The following is a 23,921-nucleotide window of genomic DNA, read 5'->3' as shown; positions in this document are numbered from 1 at the left end:
TTTTTTTTTTGTTGTTGTGTGTACCGTGTATAAGACGCACCCCCGACTTTGAATTTTTTCGGCAGCAAAAGAGTGTAGTTAATACACCGTTATTTACGATATACATCTTTAATAAATAATTGGTTTCCTTAAGTGAGAAGATGGCTGATTAACCCCTGGGTGCTAAAGGGTTAAGCTTTTGTTGAAGTAAATGATTTAATGGCCTTCTGGCTCTAAAAAGACAAAATTGTACTTAGAGCCCCACTGTATTACTTGTAGCTACTTGCTCCCTCTATATTGAAAACAATGCCTAAGTGGTGCCCGTTGGTGCCTGTTGGTCCCCCATGATCCTCTTTTTTCTTATGTTAATCCTATTCTATGCTAGAGTTGATGAGATAGCCACCTGTCAGTGACCACGCTGGGTGGTCTAATCCCCCTGGCTAAACTAGTACAGACAGGCCTTTAAACTCTTACCTGACCATCTCCTTCTCCTCCCCGTTGAATGCGACCACAGTCCTTATGCCTGAGAAGACCTCACCCGCGATCGCCCCTGCCTTAGCATAGGCATCCAGGGCTTGCTTGGTCATCCGCTGGATAATCTACACGGAGAACAGAAAAAAAGTGGCAAGATGCGTCAAAATTGTAGAGGTGTCACAATTGAGTGGTTAAATCACTTGCTGAATTATAAAAAAAATAAAAAGTAATGGGTTTGAGCCCCAGTTAGGTACTTTTCTCCGTGAGCAAGGTGTTTGATCTACATTGCTCCTCCTCTCCACCCAAGTGCTAAATTCTCCTCAAGAAGGGTACAAAGTAAATTTGTAATACTGCTCTGGTTCTTGCAATAAAGAACCCTACCCTTCCCCCTTCCCTCCATTTCTCTCCCCTCCCCTCACCCATCTCTCTCTCACTCTCTGTCTATCTGTCTGTCTGTCTGTCTGTCTGTCTGTCTCTATCTCTCTCTCTCTCTCTTCCTTCCCTTCCCTTTTCCTCTCTTCCTCCCTCCAATCCCTTGTCTTTTCCCTCACTCCCTTCCCCACTCCTCTCCCTCCTCCTCCTCCCCTTCCCTCCCCTCACTTCCCCCCCCCCCCCTCCCAGCTAAGAAGCATGTACATACCACGGATGTAGATCCCACCAGGGGTACAATGAGTATCAGAGAGACAGCTAAGATGACCAGGGTGAGCTTCCAGCTCTTGACGAAGCCGATGGTGATGCCAGCAACGAACGTGGCCGTGTACTGCAGCATGATGCCAAGCTTGTCTCCAATGCCATTGCGGATCTTGTCAATGTCACTGCATGATAAAAACAACAGATATAATAATTATTATAGTTCGTTTTTATATAGCCCTTTTCAGGACCGAAGGCCCTCTCAAAGCACTTTACAGATATATATTAGAGATGAAATAAATGTCAAAGGGCTTGAAATAAGCAGTTGCCCATGTAAAATCGATCATGTACATGTATAATATCAGGAGGCAACCTAAAGTCATGCCTCGTTGCTAATTGAAACAATTACATTTTTTAATTTTTGCTCCAGCAAATAGCATTTGGCTTTATTTATCATTAAAATAGGGTCAGCTAGGGTTGCAATATTCAACCTAGTTCTTAAATTGTTACCTTACCTTGTTTAATCTTATGTTTGATAATTTCACTTTTGTTCTCTTGTCATTTCTCTGTTTAGTTGTACTTGTATCAATATTGTAAAGCGCTTTGATATAAATCTCTTATGAAAAGCGCTATATAAGTAGAAGTTATAATTATCATTTTTATTGTAATTAATTTTAAGTTATTTTAAGAATCAGGGTTAAATTGAAGTATAGATTTGGGTCAGGGGTTTAAGTTAGGAATTCAGGTAGTGCAGAAAATTGGATGGGGAGCCATATAGTGGAAGGAGCATCTGTCTATTACCATAGCTCAAATATTATTTCACTTACTCTGCAAGCCTTGTGTTGAGTTCGCCGCCTTTATGGACATCAAACCAGGCAATCTCTTGACGGAGGATGGCATGGAAAAACCGAAGCCTCACTTTGTGAATCTGTCTCTCGGCTGCCACGTCCCACAGCACCACCTAAACAAAAATATTTAAAAAAATAAAAAATGAAAAACTGATTGTTCAGATGTTCTGGAGATTGCATTTTTTATTTCTCTCATAAAAAACGAGGTTGTACAACATAGGCTCCTGCGACAATAAGCCAGTTCATAGTTGCAATCTGAGCATGAGCAGATAAAGGTCATTGCAGAACAAAATGTGAAATACACGGAGACAAAATACTGGATACGTGCTCATGAAAGTTATGTAATCATTATTCATTTCTGTACTAAGCAGTGCACTCCATGAAACTCAGGTGGAAGTATTCTTTGAAAAGGGGAAACAAAGGCCATTCATGTAGCACCTCCATCACTGTAGGAGTGATTATTTCAAAATGTACAAAGTGGAACCTCTTCATGTTTTAAAGATCTGTGGATATTTGGGGTCATTGCAGCCATTTACTGACCGTGAACTAGTCTATTGGCCTGCAGTCCACATCCGACACATTTCTGGTCTAAACAATAAAGATGTACCTACATGTAACACTGGCCCTAAAAGTAGTAACCATTATGATAGGTTGTACTTAAAGCCCCTTTCACACCGGATCTGCGTAGAGTTGCGTAGTGTGGCGTACCGACTACGCCGAAATTGGCTGCGTATTCATGAAAAACTAGATGGAATTCGACTGCGCGCAGTCGAAAATGATGCCTCCGTTATAGAGCAATTTTACAAACCAAAACAAATTGAATTCACGTTCAATGGTAATCCATTGACAGGTTCTCAGAATATTGTGATTACAAGCAATTTCTCATATACATATATGACCCTTTGATCTTTGACCTCATGACCATAAAATCTACTCAGTTCATTGGCTCTGCAAGATGTTCTGAGTTAAATAGTAATCCATCTGTCAGTTCTAATGAGAATGCGTTCACAAGCTATTTTTGCATACATAATGGGCCCATGACCTTTGACCTTTGACCTTATGAACCAAGAATCTACTCAGTTCATTGGCTCTGCAAGTAACAAACATGACCTAATTTTGGCATGAATCCATCAATCGGTTCTTGAGATAACGCGATCACAAGCTGTTTTTGCATTCATAATGTGCGCTGTGGCCTTTGACCTACGTGCTCCAAAATCTAATCAGATTGTCTTCCTATGGTGATACACACTATCATTAAGTTTGAAGTTTTTACATCTCCAGTGGTTCTTGAGATATCATGATAACAATCTCAATGTATGGAATTTCATAAGTTGACCTCTGTGACCCTTGACCTTTGACCTACGTGCTCCAAAATCTAATCAGATTGTTTTCCTATAGTGATACACACTATCACTAAGTTTGAAGTTTAAATCTCCAGTGGTTCTTGAGATATCATGATAACAATCTCAATGTATGGAATTTCATAAGTTGACCTCTGTGACCCTTGACCTTTGACATACGTGCTCCAAAATCTAATCAGATTGTTTTCCTATAGTGATACACACTATCACTAAGTTTGAAGTTTAAATCTCCAGTGGTTCTTGAGATATCATGATAACAATCTCAATGTATGGAATTTCATAAGTTGACCTCTGTGACCCTTGACCTTTGACATACGTGCTCCAAAATCTAATCAGATCGTCTTCCTATGGTGATACATACTATCCTTAAGTTTGAAGTTTAAATCTCAAATGGTTCTTGAGATATCGCGCTAACAAACTCAATACAAGGAATTTCATAAGTTGACCTCTGTGACCTGTGACCTTTGACCTACGTACTCCAAAATCTAATCAGATCGTCTTCCTATGGTGATAAATACCAATCCCGAGTCTTAAGTTTAAATCTTAAATGGTTCTTGAGATATTGTGATAACGGTCAAACGGGACGGACGTACGGACGGACGTACGGACGGACGGACGGACGTACGGACGGACGGACGTACGGACGGACAACCCGAAAACATGATGCCTCCGGCACCACCTTCGGTGGCGGAGGCATAAAAATGTTGCTTCGACGTAGTCCCTGTGTAGATTACGCGTAGGCTGGCGTACGATGGCGTATGGTTACGTACCCTGTGCATGGGCACAGTGTTGTTTCAGCGTAGGGTTGCGTACGTTTACGTAGGCCTGGCGTACAGGTTTGCTTACGGTTGCATAAGGTTGCTTACTGTGTGAGCAAGCTTTTACTGCTTCGTCGGACTTGCGTAGAGTAGCGTAGTGTTGCGTAGTGTGGCGTAGATTTGCGTACAAATTGCGTATTTTCCGCTTATAGTGTCTATGCCAAGGGTACGCAAAAAATATTAAACATGTTTAATTTTTTGCGTCCATCTCGCGTACCCATTTGCGTCCCTCCGCATACAGTTACGTAGGCTGGCGTAGGGTAGCGTACGCTCAGCGTAGTCGGTACGCAACTACGCAACTCTACGCAAGGCCCGGTGTGAAAGCCCCTTTAGGGCCAACTTACCCTGTCGAAAAAATACGTGGCTTTCTGTTATCACCACAGAAGCTTTCAAAGATTACGGTACAACGTTTTCACACTAACCTGAAAGTAAGCCAGGGCGAGTACTCCACAACCCAGGTAGGAATAGTAGATGGAGAAAGTTATAATACTGTCCACTGATTCCTCAAAGGCTGCCAAACTGGAATAGAAAAAAATACATATATACAAATTAAAAGTGCAATGACTCACTCATCAATGTATTTCTCCCATTACATAATAAGTAGAACCTCATTATAAAGAGCTCTGTTATGACAAGGTCAATCAACACGCCAATAATATAGTATTAATGACTGCTTTGAGAGAAATAGTTGTTTTTATACGCTCAAGGGAAGGTTAGAATTGTGCTATTACCCGAGGCGTGCCGAGGGTGATAGCCCAATTGTAACCTTCCCGAGAGCGTATAAAAACAACTATTTCTCGAATATTAAAGCAGTTATTAATACTTTTATATGCCAAAAAAAAAAATTTTAAAAAAGAAAAAAGAAAAAAAAAAAACTTTTTTCGAAGATGGGATTCGATCTCTTGCGTACAAAAGGTGATATAACCAAAATCAGCGCCTTAAACCGCTCGGCTATCGCGCTCTGTTACCATTCATTGCAGTTTTTTCTTATATATACATTAAAATGGATTGAAACGGCTTCGCGTGGTGGATGCTTCGCGGCTGCTCCATTAAACAGGCCCTTCTTTTACTTTTGCAATGCATATTGGCACGAATTTAGATCAAGATCTATTGGCAGATGTTGTTTTTTTGTTTTTGGAAGTTTATTTTCGTCTTCATGTCACCAATGCAAGATAAAATTGTCGGTAAGATCGATCGAGATTCAATTGTATTGAAATTACCGACCAATTCTTCGCACACGTACGGTATCCTCGATCGCTCAGACCATTTTTTAACATGTAAATCTATGGGGTAACCATGGAGACTGACCTATTTTCCCAATAACCATGGTTATTGGGATTTTGAACTGTTTTTTAACCATGGTTACCGGGAATTTTCGGGAACAGTTAAAGTTTATGAATGCAATTTCGACCAATCAGATTGCTGGATTACTTAAGTGAGGTATATAACATTGGTTACTGAACTGCAGCTCAGATGATGTTTGATAGACATGTCTTTTTATTTCATTTTAAAGATACAATTGAGTTCTGCTTATGCAAGTACATTGTTATAGAAGATGTCTTTAGGCTAGCAACTGAGAACAGTTTCTTATGTAGTACTTAATAACTTAAGTGTACTGTGAAGTTTTGGAATTACCAAAATGAAAAGAAATTGACTCAGTCTAGCTGAAGATCACAATGAACTGTGCATAGAAAAATTGGACTACACACAAAGGTCTGGTAAAAAATGTTTACCTATATCTCGTCATATTTTGAATATGAGGGCTTTTGAAGAGCAATTTGGGAACATTTCTAGTATGATATACTTCCAAACTGACAAAGCTCACAAATAATTTGTCATTTTTGCCACTACTCGACTACTTCTTAAACAAAACAAAAATGAAGAAAGCGAGGATTACTACAATTTTGATATAAATTTGTATATATATTTTTATACACCATTAGTCTTTTTCAGGACTACACATATTCAAGAAAGAAAGATTACGGAGAGTCCTTTTCAGGACTCCCCAATCCCCCCCCCCCTCTCTCACATGGTGCAACCGCAAGCCTAAGTATAATTGTTATATTAATCACGACTATGAATAATACAGTTGATAAGCACAAAACTAACTTGTCTGTCACGTTCACGGAGGCTGTAGTGATGAAAGAATCTGTGACTTCTCCGAATAGGAGAAGAACGGCAGGCAAGGCCACACCGTGGCAGAGAGAGATCACAAGAGCTAGCAGAATGAACACGACGTCTAGACCAGTTGCAAAGCGAAACTGCAGGATAAAAAAAGGGAATTGAACTTGTAAGTGCTGGTAGGATCTTAAAGATAACATATAATGATAAACTATATAATTCAACGATAACGATAATAGTGGTCAAACCTGGGCCTCCTACCACAAAGGTTTGTAATCACTTGCAGAATGACAATGGCCAATCAAGATCTTTGTTTCATACACATAATGCCCAAAAGGCTGACCATTAACCAATCAGAATCATTGTTTTAAATTTGCAATCGATAGCAAACCTTTGCGTTATGGGGCGCAAGAGTATTTGGAAACTATAATATTGTTAGGGTTTTGTCAATCACACACGATGGTATCGCCAGCATGGATTCATTTGAAGTGGTATCAAATTGAATCAAATCAAATCAAATGTTGCAGTCCTCTTCTTTTCTCTTTCTCCAAGCTCTAGATCTTCCTCTCCTCCTTGCCTATCCCTTTCTTCCTTTCTTCTATTTATAATGTATATTATGTATTTGTGTATTCGGGCGTACCCATTACAAGCTGTTTATCAGGATTCGCGCCTTCTTCCTTGTAATACAAGTTTTTTCATTATATTTATGTTCCTATGTATAAATTGTATTGTTTGAACAGATGTCAAAAAGTCAAGTTGAATGGAAGGAAATAAATGTTCATTTGAATTGAATTGAATTGAATTGAAGGAGTGATATCAGTGGCTCATATATATTATCGTTGATGGCTGTCCTTTTCCTTCCCTCTGCCCTCCTCTTCCTCCATCCTCATTCCTTCCCCCTCTCCCTCCCCCTCCCTCCCTCCCTCCCTCCCTCCCTCCCTCCCTCCCTCCCTCCCTCCCTCCCTCCCCTCCCCTCCCTCCCTCCCTTCCCTTCCCTTCCTCCCCCTCCATCACTCCCTGCATTAAGTGGCTGTTCTTCAGGTCTTCAATTGAGAAACATAACGCTTTGTACGAAACAATCTGTTTATTACCATTTTTAATGGATATTTTAATGGATTCCAGAGACCCTGGGGAACCATCTGAACAATGAATGGTGATCTAGAGCAAAGACCTGAGAACAAAAACTAGGAAATAATCTTGAAATACAAAAACTACGCATAAAACATGGTTCTTACCAAAAACAAAGCCTGTTGCTACGCATTTCTAATAGAAAGTCACGTACGTGGTAGAAAAAAATGGATGGATGGACACTATGCCCCAAAATGAAGAAATTGCTCATTTTTCAATGAATTAAATAGTGATTCTGCAAACTTCATGAAGCAAATTCTTACCACTTCAAACGTGCCCACTACTTTTGTCTCTTTCTTTTCTTCCTTCTCTCCACCCTCTCCTTCCGCAGATCCTCCGTCTCCCTGTTCCTTCGTTCCACTGACATCATTGTAGGCAGGGGGAGGAGAGTCTCTCGCATGCTTAGCAGAAGGAGCGTCCTCATGTATAGGCGACACATCGATCACGGCTGGTCCATCTGAAAATTAGGGAATATTCATGGTTACACTTGCGATACATTTCTGTTAAACTTTTAATCTACAGGAATACAATCCATATTCAATTATTGGTCCATCTAAAAAGGACAACAAATCAAGGAACGTTCTAATATTGGTACCTACTTCAAATTTTATACATGATCTATGGCCCCTATCATTTATTTAACAAACAAAAAACAACAACAACATATCTTTTACAGTACATACAAATAAAAAAAACAGAAGCAACAATTAACTCAACAAGTTGATTTCCTCATTAGGAAATGAGAAAACATCAAAAAATATCTTTGGTGTATTGAGCATCCAGTTTCTCGGTTGTAATCTGACATAATTAGTTATTTATCAACCAGTTGAAATTAATATCACTTGACAGTACGGGTTACTGTTTCAGTTTCAAGAAGAAAGAACTAGCTATTAATAGCTTGTTCACATATGATATGATGCAGAGAAACCTTGGCGTTGTGTGTGTTTGTGTGTAAAATCAAATGGCAGTGAGGTTGAAAATACTTCAAAATAGTACCTCCATGCAACAAAGGTCCAATTGTACATGTTCTCACTATCTGTGTATTATAATATATGTGAGCAATTAATCCATTGATAACTAGTTCTGTTTTCATGGCAATGAAGCTGACATTGTTATGCAGAAAAACGATGCAGTATACATATAGGCCTATATACTGCATGCAAATGAGCCTGTTAATAAAGAGATGACATACCAAAGCTAGCTCCATTTCCATTCATCTGCACTGTTCCATTGCCATTGGAGAAACCCACAGCAGGTGGGTCACCCTCTACCATCTTGACACCGTGTTAGTTATCTCTTGGTTTATCTCTCTTTATCTTGGAGGCCAGGCGCACTGGGATGATTTGCCTGCTTTCTGTTTTGGGCGGGTTGCAAAATGCAGGCTCTCACTGTTCACACCTGAAAAGAAAATAAACAAGCAGAAAATAAGTAGAATTGATGTACAAGGAAGAGGTCTTATAAAGGTGAAATTAAGCTTACGAAAATGAACACACATTGTTAGCAAAAGTTGGTGAATTATAAAACAACAGTAATTAAAACAGAGATGATTGAAACAGTTTTACATTTTATTGAGAGTAATTTGCATAGATGGATTTCGACCAATTAAAATGAAAGTTTGAATCATGCAATGGTCATCTATCGGAAAATGTCCGCTGAACTAAGACACGCAACAAATCACTCCAGTACATAAGGATCGACATCATTCAACACACTGGCGTATAAACAGAGATGCAAACCGGACTAGATATTAAACATGCATGAATCTGAACGGGGTGACCCAAGCTTAGGAGTTTGTGAAAACACACTGCTGATCAAAAGAACACTAGTGGTACATGTACACGGATGATAGGGTAGTTTCTATTATGATGACGATCCAACAGAATTCCAGAAGATTTATTTTCCAAAAAGTGTGTATGATGTTTCATTTTCAGAAGGAAATATGAAACTTTCACAAAACATTTTCAAGTCACAACACACATACCGTACATGTAAGGATATACATATACAATATATTGTTTTGAAAGGAGTCTTGTCAATTTTTATCATACTTGATTCATAGCATGCAATCTGCTCTATATCCTTGTGTTCTGATTGTATAGAAACTTGGGTGGCCAAAGCTGAATTATATACCATATAGTCAAAATGAACAGCAATAACCTGAAAGTTCAAACAAAGCGATTGTTAGCTCGAATAGACCATATGTCAAATTTGACCCAGTACAACATGCCCTCTTCCAATTCAATGATCTACAGTACATGTAGATGCCACTGGGGGATAGGAACTGTGGACCAATAAATCAACACCAGAGCATATTGTACATGCCAGAAAATAGGAAACAACAACTCAAACTCAACATTTTAATGTGACAAATCTTTCCATCCTGGCAAAAACACGAGCAAATGTAGATTAATGTCTTGCTATTATATTTATAGGGCACTAGCTGTAAATTTGAAATGTTCCTGATTGAAAATGTATTGCATGTACATGTATAATGGCTACACTAAAATGAAATTCACACTTGAATATTTAGTACTTACCAATTATAGATTACTGTATTTCACACAATTATCCTACAAACTACAAATAATGTATATTCATGTTTAGACACACTGTTAATACGACATAAGGATTTGTTTTCAAAATTTGCCCATGAATGATTTTCTTGATGACTTGATTTTTGTTAATTTTTTTTACTTGCTGAGTTTACATTAGTACATTTGAAATTTAATCTGTATTCTTTCTGGTACCGGTATATCATTTTTTATTATATACCTCACTTAAGTAATCCAGCAATCTGATTGGTCGAAATTGCATTCATAAACTTTAACTGTTCCCGAAAATTCCCGGTAACCATGGTTAAAAAACAGTTCAAAATCCCAATAACCATGGTTATTGGGAAAATAGGTCAGTCTCCATGGTTACCCCATAGGTTTACATGTTAAAAAATGGTCTGAGCGATCGAGGATACCGTACGTGTGCGAAGAATTGGTCGGTAATTTCAATACAATTGAATCTCGATCGATCTTACCGACAATTTTATCTTGCATTGTTGACATGAAGACGAAAATAAACTTCCAAAAACAAAAAAACAACATCTGCCGATAGATCTTGATCTAAGTTCGTGCCAATATGCATTGCAAAAGTAAAAGAAGGGCCCGTTTAATGGAGCAGCGGCGAAGCATCGACCACGCGAAGCCGTTTTCAATTTATTTTAATGTATATATTAAAGAAAACTACTGTACGTGGTGACAGTGCGCGCTGGCCTAGCGGTTTGAGGCGCTGACTGTAGTTACATCACCTTTTGTACGCAAGAGTTCGAATCCCATCTTCGACAAAAGTTTTTTTTTCTTTTTTTTTTTCTTTCTTTTTTTCTTTTTTTTGGCATATAAAAGTATTAATGACTGCTTTAATATTCAAGAAATAGTTTTTTTTATACGCTCTCGGGAAGGTTACAATTGGGCTATTCCCCTCGGCACGCCTCGGGTAATAGCACAATTCTAACCTTCCCTTGAGCATATAAAAACAACTATTTCTCTCAAAGCAGTCATTAATACTATACTATTCACCATGTAATGTTGTTTTCATGTATAAGTATGTCTTTACATGTATTTTTATGTTATGCAGGGCCCCCAAGTATAACAGTATCTTAACTACTGAAATGATGAAATAAAACAAAATAAATAAAGTAATAAATAAATGAAAAGTGAAAATAAAATGGAAACTTTCAAAATTCTATGCATGTACGCATTTCTATAACAATCTGGTTTTTCTTTTTTCATTATAAGCAACCTGGTACAGATCGATACACAAAGGGTTGCCCTTTAAAAACCAAAGCTCTACACTCTCAACTTTGCTTCGTCAGCTAGTGGCCAGTGTTTACATATCATCCAAAGACTGGCATTCTTAACATATACAAACCGCACATATTATTATTGCCGCACATGTACATGTGCATGCATATGTACTACATGTACACATGCATGAAATAGTCATTGATTTGGTTTCAGAGAGACACCTTATATGATTGTACTACAGCCTTTTCACACACAGCTAGAATTCTATAAACATGATTAGTTTAAAGGGCTTTAAACTAATCACTTGTACATAAAACATCATTCACACACAGAAATTTTGGTGTGATAGTTAATCGTTTCGTGATTAACTACTGCTCGTAAAATGCGCAGTAGTGCCATTGTGCATTGAAGGTCATGTCATATCAATCAAAGCGCACGCTCCATCCAGTTTAAACACGTTTAAACATGAATAACCTTTCACACACAAAATGTCAAGCTCTCTAGATACGAACTTCGTATCTGCAGCCTGCTTTTAGGGGCGTATGTATCACGACTTTGTGTCTATCCCAACATCGTATAAACGATGTTCACACAGGGAAAATTTTCTATAAAGATGTTTAAAACTGTTGAGTTAAACACGTTTATACTAATCATCTCTAGATACAATGAATTTTAGCTGTGTGTGAAAAGGCTGTTGGACGTTAAAAGGGTAAAATCAGATGCACATCTACATGAATATACAGTTAATACTATCAAAAAATACATAAATTTAAAAACAAATTACACACTATGCCTACACCCCCAACTCCTCCCCTAAAATATGTGAATAAAACAGAACAAAACAAGAGAAAAATTATGATGTTATGGCAATGAAAATTTATCTGCATAATTCCTTTTATCAAGGTCCGCATTAATTATCATCTTAATTATGCGCAAAATAGCAGCACTAGCATATTAAATGTACACTATTTTGATGTGGATGTACATGTATCAGTACACAATGATAAAATCCTATCCATGCTTTGGCTTCTGATCTGCCCCTACTTGGTTTACGAAAGGGAAATAACTGATACAAATATTGATGTTGGAAGAGTTACAAATGTCTTTATCATACTTGTTTATGTTTTTATAATTTCATAACATTTCCAAACTTGTTTTGCCCACACTATATTTCAATTTTTCTAAATAAAATAAATACAGTCTAAAGAATGATAAATGATCAATTTCAATGTTTCCCCATCTGCATTTATAAAGCATACTTGCTATCATTTATATACGGTAATTACTATAAATTTTGCCCTAATGCGCGGTTTACTGTAAACTACGTGTACATGTAGGTTGGGTCAAGCTTCACTCAATACACATTTGTTGTTGCAATAAATCATTGCGATAAAGTGTCAAATACAGGGTCTGTGCTTGCAGTCTAGTGTGTGAGAGTGACCACACTATTCAAATGCTTGTGTGTATACACAACAGCTTTGAGAAATGCTGTGTCATCCCCAGAGTGGTTGATGAATGGATGGAGATGCTAATTTCGGCCAACTTGACTTGCTTTTTTTATTTCGTATTTGTACACGTACATTTTGTAAAACACGTCACTGCCATTTTTCACTTTCACGTAAACACATCACATCCATCTTTCACTCTCATATGTACACAGGTAAACAAGTCGTATTCATCTTTCACTTTCAAATGTAATGTGGGCTTTACAATGAAGAGACCATTTCAAAATGTGTTTATTTATATCCTACAGCATGTGAAACTTAAACTACATGTATATGTACAATGATTACTGTATGTTACATAATTCATCTTTCCCTTTCCCTTATAGAGACCATTTCAAATACTTTTATTCACATACATGTACATGTACATGTACAATGTTATGCTTGTGATACTAAAACTATATGTACAATGATTATTATGTTATGTAATTCATCTTTCCTTTCCCTTATAGAGACCATTTCAAAATACTTTTATTCACATGCAATGTTATGCTTGTGATACTAAAACTGTATATACAATGATAATTATGTTACATAATTCATCTTTCCCTTTCCCTTGTGAATGTTTTGCTTTAATTACAAAGAAGAGACCTCTTAAAAACATGTTTATACTGATGTGATACTTAAACTATATACAATGATGACATAATTTGTTTTTCCCTTTCCCTGATGTTTTTGCTCTAAAATGAAAAGACCACTTAACAAATATATTTAAATGTTATGTACTGTATATCTATGCATATACAACAATGATTACCTGAAATCAATCCTAGCATGGCTATGAGGCCAAATCTTGCCAGATGCTAATCAGGTATAGCAACCATTATTGAATACAAACTGCTTTTTAACTACTTTTATTGGGATTAAACATGATCTTTAAAAGCAAAGAACCTATTCAAATGTTGAATGATGTTTTGGAAGTATTTGGTACTCCAAAATAATTTTCTTTAACAATGTCCAAAATCATGTTTGTTACAAGTTCATTTTCTAAAAATATTATTGAATATTAATAAAATGTGTCAAAACTCTGCATGGCCTAATAGAATAATGGAGAACCTTCATTATTTCTGACAAGCCTTTTACTTCATGTTTAACACACACCCACACACACTTTGTTTTTCTTCATTTGGGGAAGGCTAAAAGAACAAGCTATAATCATACACTGAACACAGCTAGTCATGTCATTACCAATTTTTTCTGTCGACACACCTACAGTATGGAAAACTTTTGTAGACATTGATAATGTTTAGACATACATGTCACTGTGTTGACTAAATTAAGTATTCTCTAAAACCCTAGAGTAATTACTTTTCCCTTTTCAAGTAATCTGCTTTGGTTAAAGGATATAGATGAGATATAATGTAAGTCTGTGATGTATTAAATATTATATAAAAGCTTTCAAAAAGTGATCCGCTTTGGTTAAAGAATCTCTCACAATATTAATAGCTTTACAGTTATTTGAGAGAGAAACAAATTGTATTCATTCTAATGTCTCACTATATATTTTTGTTTTCTATTTTGTGTAAGCTTTAATACAGAACAATTTGTGTCAGCATAATTCCAAAGTTTTTTTGTCAAAGTAAATGCTGACAAAAGGCTTTTGATTTCCAACAAAGATACGATTCTCTATAAGCCCACTTGTCAATTTGTTCCCCCCTCCTATACATGTATGCCGATATCTTTATGCACATTAAAAGAAAATATTACAATTGCAGGAAAAAGATTTACTAGAATCCAGGATTTCACTGTGAGTCACCCCCAAATTTACACCATCCTACTTCTATCCAACTGTCGCATTCCAGAAACGCTGATTTTGTATGATGAAATCCTATTATTCTTATCCCAACTCAAACTGAGCTACAACAGTAATGATGGCAATCGGTACAAAAGAGACCATATATGGTAAATGTATTAGGTGCAGGACCACAATACATTCTCTTTCCCTCTTCTTTTCAACCAACAAATCCTTTCAGAGCTCTCAAGTTAAAGAGAGGGTTGAGTTCCGGGAAGAGGTGAACAATTATTTGTGAGCATTATCATTGTTATTATGCAAGTGTGGAAGAACATCAGATTAAATTTTGGTTAAAGAATCTCTCACAATATTAATAGCTTTACAGTTATTTGAGAGAGAAACAAATTGTATTCATTCTAATGTCTCACTATATATTTTTGTTTTCTATTTTGTGTGAGCTTTAATACAGAACAATTTGTGTCAGCATAATTCCAAAGTTTTTTTGTCAAAATAGATGCTGACAAAAGGCTTTCAATTTCCAACAAAGATACAATTCTCTATAAGCCCACTTGTCAATTTGTTCCCCCCTCCTATACATGTATGCCGATATCTTTATGCACATTAAAAGAAAATATTACAATTGCAGGAAAAAGATTTACTAGAATCCAGGATTTCACTGTGAGTCACCCCCAAATTTACACCATCCTACTTCTATCCAACTCATTATGTCACATTCCAGAAACGCTGATTTTGTATGTTGAAATCCTATTATTCTTATCCCACTTCAAACTGAGCTTCAAAAGTAATGGTGGCAATCAGTACAAAAAAGACCATATATGGTAAATGTATTGTGTGCAGGACCACAATACATCCTCTTTCCCTCTTCTTTTCAACCAACAAATCCTTTCAGAGCTCTCCAGTTAAAGAGAAGGTTGAGTTCCGGGAAGAGGTGAAAAATTATTTGTGAGCTTTATCATTGTTATTATGCAAGTGTGGAAGATCAGATTAAAAGTGTTCCCTGAAAAGCATGGCTCTTCAAATGCCTTAATAATATTCTAAATATGGCATGTAACAGCATAACAATCGGGACTGATTTTTATGCCACATGTTTGTGTAGTCCATATACATCTTTCTGTGTACAGAGTGCTTGTAACTTTACCAAGACTGGGCCAAATTTCTTATCATTTTGATGATTCCAAAACCTTGCAGTACACACCATATGCTAGATGATCAACCTTTCTGATCGATTCCACGTTTCTTTCACAATAGGCGCGTCTTCATCATCTCGAGATTGCCAAATAGCCCGCTATTTGAGAAATAATCCCGAAGTAACAAATCGCGTCTTCACTATCTCGAGATTCGACCTCGAAACTCGACCTTGAGAAATTAGCTCGAGATATTTTGCTCAGCGTTAGCGTGTATTGCGAATCTTCGGTCTAGTGAAGACGCACGGGACAAATAGCTGGATATTTTGCCAATAAACAGGATATTTGCAAACTATCCCAAGATATCTTGGGATATTATCCCGACCAACTATCCAGATAATTTGCTACTTCGGTCTAATGAAGACGCAAATTAGCTGGATAGTTTTCAATCGGGATAGTTCAAATAGCTGGATATTTGGCAATCTCGAGATAGTGAAGACGGGCCTAATGCAATCTCATGACCAGAGCTCAACTTTATCTTTAAGGGTGATTGAGCTTTCTTGGCAATGATATGGTACCAGGTAATTCAATGATTCAAGTCACGCTATCTTTTCAGCTCAACACTTGAGCAAAAATGGGTTGAAAAGAGGAGCAAACTTTCTTTGGAAATTGCAAACAAAACCCATCCCCTTGCTCATTGTGTAAATAGCTCTTAAGTTCCTGGCCATGGATCACTGTAGGGATATGGATCACAACAGCTACATGTGGATGGGCTCTCTTTTGTCAATGTTTGGGTGTAAACAGGCCCATTTTACATTGCAATAAAAAGAAACATTAACTACCAAATGCACTACTGGAAAACCCCAGAAACCTGTTGGTGTTTACTTACTCTCTTTTTTGGTGTACATACGGCACTTGTCGCTGCTACATGTATCATTAATTAAGTTTTCTTCTTTACCAGTAAAATTAACTTTCTTGTTCTCTTTTCTATATGGTGTAAATTATTCTGCAATTTATTGTCAGCAGTTATTAAGAAGTGGTAAGAACAACTTTTAAATAACATTACTCTCAAGATTGTTTTCCTTTCTTCAACTTTTCAGTTGATAATTACTGGGAAGTACAGATATCTTATGTAACAGATTTTCCTCTTTCAGTTGTAGTTTCCTACAATGTTTCTTTAAATACGACGTTTCTTCAATGTTTCTTTCTTTTATTTATTATTCTCTTTTTTCATATGTTTCTTTCTACTTTTCTTTCTACAATGTTTCTTTCTACGACGTTTCTTTCTACAACGTTTCTTTATGTTTCATTTACATTTCCTATAGTCTGAACAGGCAATGCATTCAACTTATTTTCTTTTGTCGCTGAATTGTAGGTAATATGTGTGTACAAGGGTCAAAAGGGTACGGTAATTCGCTTCCCGTTTGTAAACAACGCATCTTTTCAGAACCTTTCAAGCGTGCCAGCAGCCTTATTAGGTTCATGGTTCTACAGGAGTGTTGCAATAGAGTGATGTCATCTTCCACGTCATACACAAAGCAAATTTATACCAAAACGAAGACAAAAGATGTGCAGAGCAAATTGACAAGATCAGTAAGATCATGCTATCAAGAGTTATTTCATTCATGTCAAATTGTTTCTTTCTTTTTCACAAATCCACCTCGGATTGAGCAATTACAAATCTTTTCAAAACCTTTCAAGCAATGCCAGCAGCCTTGTGGAGATCTACAATGTACAGGAGTGTTGCAATATACAGTATAGTAATGCCACCCCCCACATCATAGACAAAGCAAATTTGTACAAAAATGTAGACAAAAGATGTGCAGAGCAAATTGACAAGATCACGCTATCATAAGAAGTGTTAATTGTTATTTAAAAAATTAATTTAAAAAAAAATTGTTTAACAAATCAACCAGACCTCAATTTGAGCATGTGGCACTAGTAGCTTACAAATTGAATTGAGACAGCTAAATTTGTAAAGAGTTTAGAAAATTCTAGATACACCTGTACAAGTATTCAAAATTTACTCTTATCAACATTCATGCCTAGCGCTCCAATGTATTTTAAAAAGATATAGGAAAATGGTTTTCCTAGGTGCTTTTAACAAAATATATAAGGGAAATTATTAAAAATTGAGTGAATTGTGATTTTTTTTTTCCCTCCATCAACATCATGAATATTTACCCTCTACAGACATGCATCTTCTATCAATTCTCTTTTTTGAAATACACCATAAAGTGATATCTTTTTTTTTTAATTGCATCATAGTGTGAGAATATTTCATGATAAAAAGCATTTTTTTCTGAAAACCCAACACACAAAAACGTCACAAAAAGGTATCTGGCCAGGAATGATAAAGAAATTTAAAATGTATGATGACATTCATCATACAGCAGTATGAAAATATCTCATTACCGGTGTAAAAAGCAGTTTGTTTGAAAACCCCACAAAAGAAAATCACAAAAAGGTCTCTTGGCAGGAATGATAAAGAAATTAAAGATGTATGATGACATTTATAAAATTGCATCATAGTACGAAAATATCTCATCATAAAAAACAGTTTGTTTGAAAACCACACAAAGGAACGGCACAAAAAGGTCTATTGAAAGGCACGATAAGGATCATCTTTTCAATTCCAACAACAAAGCGTAATTGAAAATTCCACCACTGTTCATTTTTCATCATTACAGATTCAATACCAGGTGACAGCATATTTCTGGGTCAGGTTCGCTCACCATTCACTGCAGGTAGTGCATCTATTATGGCAGGGAGGTGGGATCTTTTTATTGTCGCATCAAGCGTACCATCAACAAAGCATTTATCGGGATGGGATTTGGAGCTATTGAAAAAGAAGTATTGCATGATCGTAAAAACACAAAGTTCAGTACAGATAGTGAACTTTATGGAAGTGTATGGATACTATACTGTGAGTTTTGTAAATGTTGTTGTTGTACTCGTCTCGTACTTCAATAACAGTGCAGCTAAAACCATATAGTCTTAATAAAATAATAATGAACTGTATTCCTATTACGCATAATCGCATATTAAAGGGAAATCCAACCTTGATAAGAAACTGCTCTAGAAGAAAGCAGGAAACTCAGAGAAGCATTTATTATTTGTGAAACTTTGAATGAAATTGGACAGAAAATGAGAAAGTTATGAATTTTTGAAAGTTGCAATCACAGTACATGTTATGGGCTTTTCAAATTGGCTGAATCTGTAATGTCTCTGTGATGAAGTAGAAGACAACTTTCCAATTTGTTCCAACACAAAAAATGACCAAGATTTAATTTTTTGCGAAAAAATGTATGACTCGTGAGAGTTTTTCCTCTTAATTAGAGGACAATAATATACTATCCATAATCAACCTGTATTTTGAGAAGTGCTCCAAGGGAGAAGGCACTTGGGAGAAAAGCAGAAATTTATGATATTTTTGTACACGAATACGGGAGAGGTGTCCGTGTCTATGTCACAATCCACTGACAAAATTGACAATTTGAGCTTTGCGTAGCTAAAATGATCTCATATTTCAAGCATTCATAAGTTATTGTTGGTTTGATTTATTTCAAACTTTCTAATTTTCTTACATACATGTAAAATCTCCACTTTCATACAAACTAACTTATTACATGGGTTGTACACAATTACACATACATGTAGCCCCTCAATCTACCATCTCTTGGAGACTTGGAGAGAAAAAGACGAATAATATCTAAAAAGAAGTACATGTATGTAAAAGTTTCATCAGGATTGTTGTCAGAAGATGTCTGAACTCTAGACATCGAAACTGATACAGGTTAAACTCTTTTGGATGTGATACAAGAACTTTCAAATCATATCTTAAAGCCCAACTGCACTAGCTTGGCCAGGAGGGATTAGACCTCCCAGCAAGGTCACTGACAGGTGGTTATCTCATCAAATCAGCTCTCTCTCTAAGATAATATTCATTGTTAATCCTAGCAACTCTAATACTCTTTTCACACTGGTTTTGCTTAACCCCATACTTTGCTTAGCCCCGTACTATCCTTAACCCCGAACTATTTTTTTGGCTTTTCACACTCGCTGTTTTTAGTCCCGTACTAGCGCCTATTCCGGAATAAGAAAATTCCCGCTGTTCTCACTGCATTTCGTTAACCCCGGATATCGTGTATGTTATGATAGGACATACTTCGCATCTGGCCAGCTGCGATACGCTCCATTGCGTAGTACCGGACTATTTTTCGTTTCTGTTCTCATTCATTTGCTTAGCACCGCAATTGCGGGGTTAGCAGGAGTTAGCACCACAATTGCGGAGTTAGCCCTGCTATTTTGCAGGGTTAGTTAACCCCGTACTATAGGTGGGGTTAGCCAACTTTAGCCCACTTTGGTAAAAACCAGTCTGAACAGAAAGTGGAATAGGCTTAACCCCGTACTATAGGTGGGGCTAAGACCCCCCCTTAACCCCACCTATAGTACGGGGTTAAGCAAAATATTGCCAGTGTGAAAACAGCATAACATGGTATAACTGTACCACTCCGTACACCTATAATGCTTCCCAGTTGCCCACCCCCCCCCCCCCCCCCTCCCCTGAAAACTAAACATTCCATGTGCTATTTAAAAACATTATCTATTTGTTTTCCATTATCAAATCTTCAGTAGCTCACAGGTGTGTACACATACTCCAAGACAGGAGCTCTTGTTCACCCAAGGATTAATTTGGCTCACCCTAGCAACTCCCCTTCCCCTATTGTTTAGTGCCACACGTAACTATTTGAACTTACCGAGGAGATCTTATTGATTGGTATACAAGGGCAGACAGTGTTACGAAACCCTCTATTATGTCATGAGACAGATGTCCTAAATGATGCTAATGGTCAGTCATGACTAGGCACAATCTGTTGTCAGTCGTTGTGCGTAACAGTGTCTGCACCATGAGACTACAAAAGACTCTGTACTTTAGCCGCTCCTGACACAGCCAGAAAGTGACAGATCTAGGCTCTGCTCAAGGATTTAGGAATTGTGGTCAAGTGTCAAATTGCAGTCTGCGCTTGCAGACTAAGCGAGGACCATCAAAAGTGTGCGCTGAGGATTATGGAAAGCTGATCAAATGCTCTCGCCATGGCACAGTGATTACTAATTTAATCCGATCTTATTTGATCATGTTTCCCATTACTTTAAATGACCAATCAATTATATCTGAATAAGGTGTACATTTCGCATTAGGTCTCTTGCTCTCTCTCTCTCTCTCTCTCTCTTCCTTTCTCTCTCTCTCTCTCTCTCTCTAGATCTCTCTTCCAAGACGCATTGAAATAAGACTATTGATTCCATTCTGGGATGTGGACTATACACAAACACAAACATGAATAATAATGGACGGTCAATATTAGTCTATGCAGTTACCATGTCACTCTCTCTTTCTTTAAATAGAGAAGGGTTCACTGAGAACTTAACACCACATAAAGGTATTGAAAGGAGAATCCAAGCAAGATATTAAGTTAATGATACATGTAAGAGCAAGAAAGGACAGGAAATTGGTCAAGAAAAGTACCTGCTAAAAATAAGAAGTTTTATTAAATCTCTGTACCTAAAACATACAATTAAAATAAAACATATAATTTTACAGCTTCATCCACATTATACATGTACATTATATGAAACCCTGCTGAACATCAAAAGTAGGGATTTAGTAATATAAATAGAGGCACTCACCATAGAAATCACAAAGCTGCCAAGTGCCAACTTAGATTTTAATGTCACGATTTTCACAATTTTAAACATTCATTACTTTCAAATTCTAAACAGTTAAATTGTTCAAGTTTTCACCAACTGATTTCTATGATTTCTTTTTCTGCATTTTTTCTTCTTCTTTTACTAATTATTTGTTATTGTTGTTCCTGTTTTGCTGTTATTTCATTTGACCAGATTTATAGGGGTGGGGCATCATGCCCTTATTAATGGACGTCAAATCTGATGTTACGATGGTTTTAAAAGCATTACACAGAAAAATCTGTGAAAGTGAGAAAAAGTAATAAATAAGACATTAGACAGTAATGAACTTCCTGTGTTTTATAATTGATTACAGGAAATTGGCTTCTCTGTGATGTACAGTACATGTGTTCAAGGACCTCTCCCATTTGCTCTAAGCCTCAACTATACTAACAAAATCATTACATTTTATTTTTCATGAAACCATGTTTTATCATGACCCATCCAACTCTTCATCAACAACCAATGAAATGGAAATTGTTGAACATTTGTGTACAAACAAAAATTTGAGAAATGCTTGAAAGGTACTCACTCTGTACATGTACGTCATGGAGTTGCAAATTTAATTCTGATTGATCAAAACTTTATCTCTATAATTTTACTCAAACTATAACTGATCAATTTATGTTCTTTTTTTGTTGCCTTTACTATAACCAATTTAATATCAGGGTAGACTTCCCATAATGAGTAATCCCATGTTTATTATATATCCAGTTGCTTTGGCAAAAACTAATTAGAGAAATATGGAAAAGTAATGATTTCAAAAAGAGATATAATTTAAAGTACAAGTCCACTCCACTGAACAAGTGAGTCATGACGATGAACTGTTGAGATCAGATACATATAAACATGGGAAATTGGTGAATGTACATGTACGTGTATGCGTTGATGTGAAGTTGATACAAAATTACAAAACAAATAAGATACAATCTCTGCTGCAAAATAAATGAATTATGAAAAACACTGAAACAAAAGCTTAATTTATTCAAAGTTCAATATAACTCACACATGCAACAAATAGAGTCTAGATCTAGAAAGAAACAACACCAAGGTATACAAAATAAATATGTTATGTGTGTGATTGTGAATGCTATCATAATGACATAGCAATCACAAATTGTCACATTCACAGACAGACTGCAACTTGCAAGTGCAACACAATTCAATGAATTCAGTGATTCATTTTTGTATAAATGTAAAGCACATAAAAATCAGAATATATAGAATGAGAGTAGCGGAGTTTGGCTAATACTATAGTAATACTAAATTACTAATCATGCTAATATTATATTACTTAGTGAAGCTGCAGTTGGCTCCATACCCACGGAATCGACCCGGCCCGAGGATCGCCGGACCGCGACGGAGACGCAAACTTAACGGTACCTTTCAGCCTCAGCTCTGGCGCTGGCAGCCGCGCATGCAGCGACGGTCAAGGTTCACTCTCTCTTTCTTCTTATTATAACAAAAACGAAACATTTGCGCTTTCCAAGCTAAAAGAAAATATTCGGGTTAAGATTATGAATTATTAAATAGTTAATTAGTAGAGTGTACTTACACCTAGTGGAAAATCACCTAGTGGCTGATGATGGACTTTCGATGATGTCCCTGTTGCAGTCGCATCTATCTGAGCTGAGCATATATGCATGGCATATTATACACACATGATGGGATGCGGTGTAAGAAGGCGTTATCAGCATTACGTCATGCATCGATCAATTAATACGCATGCGCATAACTATCAATAACGCAATCTCGACCATAATATCTAGAGTAGACGGAGAGTTTGTACGTTGTCATTTTATTGTAATAACAGCAACAAAATTATAACGGAAAGAGAGAAACTGAGAGAGAGAGAAGTATAAACATATATGTAAACACCTATATGTAATTGTGGTTTATAAGGTAGTAAATTATAGATGTTGAACTCGAACTGCAGCATGCATATACGGATCGGGGGGGGGGGGCATGGAGAAGGGGGAGAACCATATCTCTATGGGGAGAACTTGGTGGTAGGGGTAGTTATCCTAGCTACTATCCGGCCCGTATTGACTTTACACACACGGACTTAGGGGGTGTTTTCAAAAGGAGGGAACATGCATATGCGTACCCTAAATAACACTGAGTGGGGGGGGGGGGGCAGGTACATAGGAATTAAAGTAAAAGAAGAAAGAAAGAAAGAAGTGTACATATTAATTTTGTGCATATTAATGAGTCTTTCGGAAAAATATGATAATTTTTTTCTTTGCTTTATCATCTCTCTGATGTAATTGCTGTTGTTGTTTTGTTGTTGCTTGTCAGCAGTCAGCACTTAACATATGCCCCGGCCAGAGAATCCTTGATCAGATACTGAATTCTGCCTATCGTTTGCAATTTCAACTTTCATTTCACTCTTGAATTTCCAGCAGTAAATTCAGCCGTAACTGTGATCATGAATTGCAATTTACGATGCATTTATGAGCACCCCCCCCCCCCCCCCTCCAAAAAAAAAAAAAAAATGGTATCGTCCAAGCTCATTCAAAGTCATTATCTAAGCCTAAGCCTTTTCTGTCGTTTGGAGTAATGGTGTATTACTCATTTCAAGACTTATGGTCAGGGGCGTAGACAACGGGGGGGGATGAGGGGGATGCATCCCCCCCACCTC

General features: G+C 36.9%; 1 protein-coding gene across 3 annotated transcripts in view; it reads right to left on the bottom strand.

The window, feature by feature from the left end:
• The window catches only part of ABCB1 (egg permeability glycoprotein), a 50,451-nt gene extending 27,502 nt beyond the window's left edge, over positions 1-22,949 (bottom strand). For 2 of the 3 annotated variants that reach the window (XM_011676698.2, XM_011676699.2), the window contains exons 1-8: positions 22,836-22,949; positions 8,552-8,757; positions 7,623-7,816; positions 6,220-6,371; positions 4,533-4,629; positions 1,911-2,044; positions 1,094-1,268; positions 454-578 (exon numbers count right to left, since the gene is read on the bottom strand). In XM_011676698.2, coding sequence (XP_011675000.2) covers positions 454-578; positions 1,094-1,268; positions 1,911-2,044; positions 4,533-4,629; positions 6,220-6,371; positions 7,623-7,816; positions 8,552-8,633 — 959 coding nt within the window. In that variant the 5' untranslated portion in view covers positions 8,634-8,757; positions 22,836-22,949. 3 annotated transcript variants of the gene reach the window in all.
• Positions 22,950-23,921: the final 972 nt, after the last annotated feature.

Source organism: Strongylocentrotus purpuratus, unplaced genomic scaffold (assembly GCF_000002235.5).
Source record: "Strongylocentrotus purpuratus isolate Spur 01 unplaced genomic scaffold, Spur_5.0 spur5_scaffold_19, whole genome shotgun sequence".
NCBI lineage: Eukaryota > Metazoa > Echinodermata > Echinoidea > Camarodonta > Strongylocentrotidae > Strongylocentrotus > Strongylocentrotus purpuratus.
This window is presented reverse-complemented; position numbering and strand designations above follow the sequence as displayed.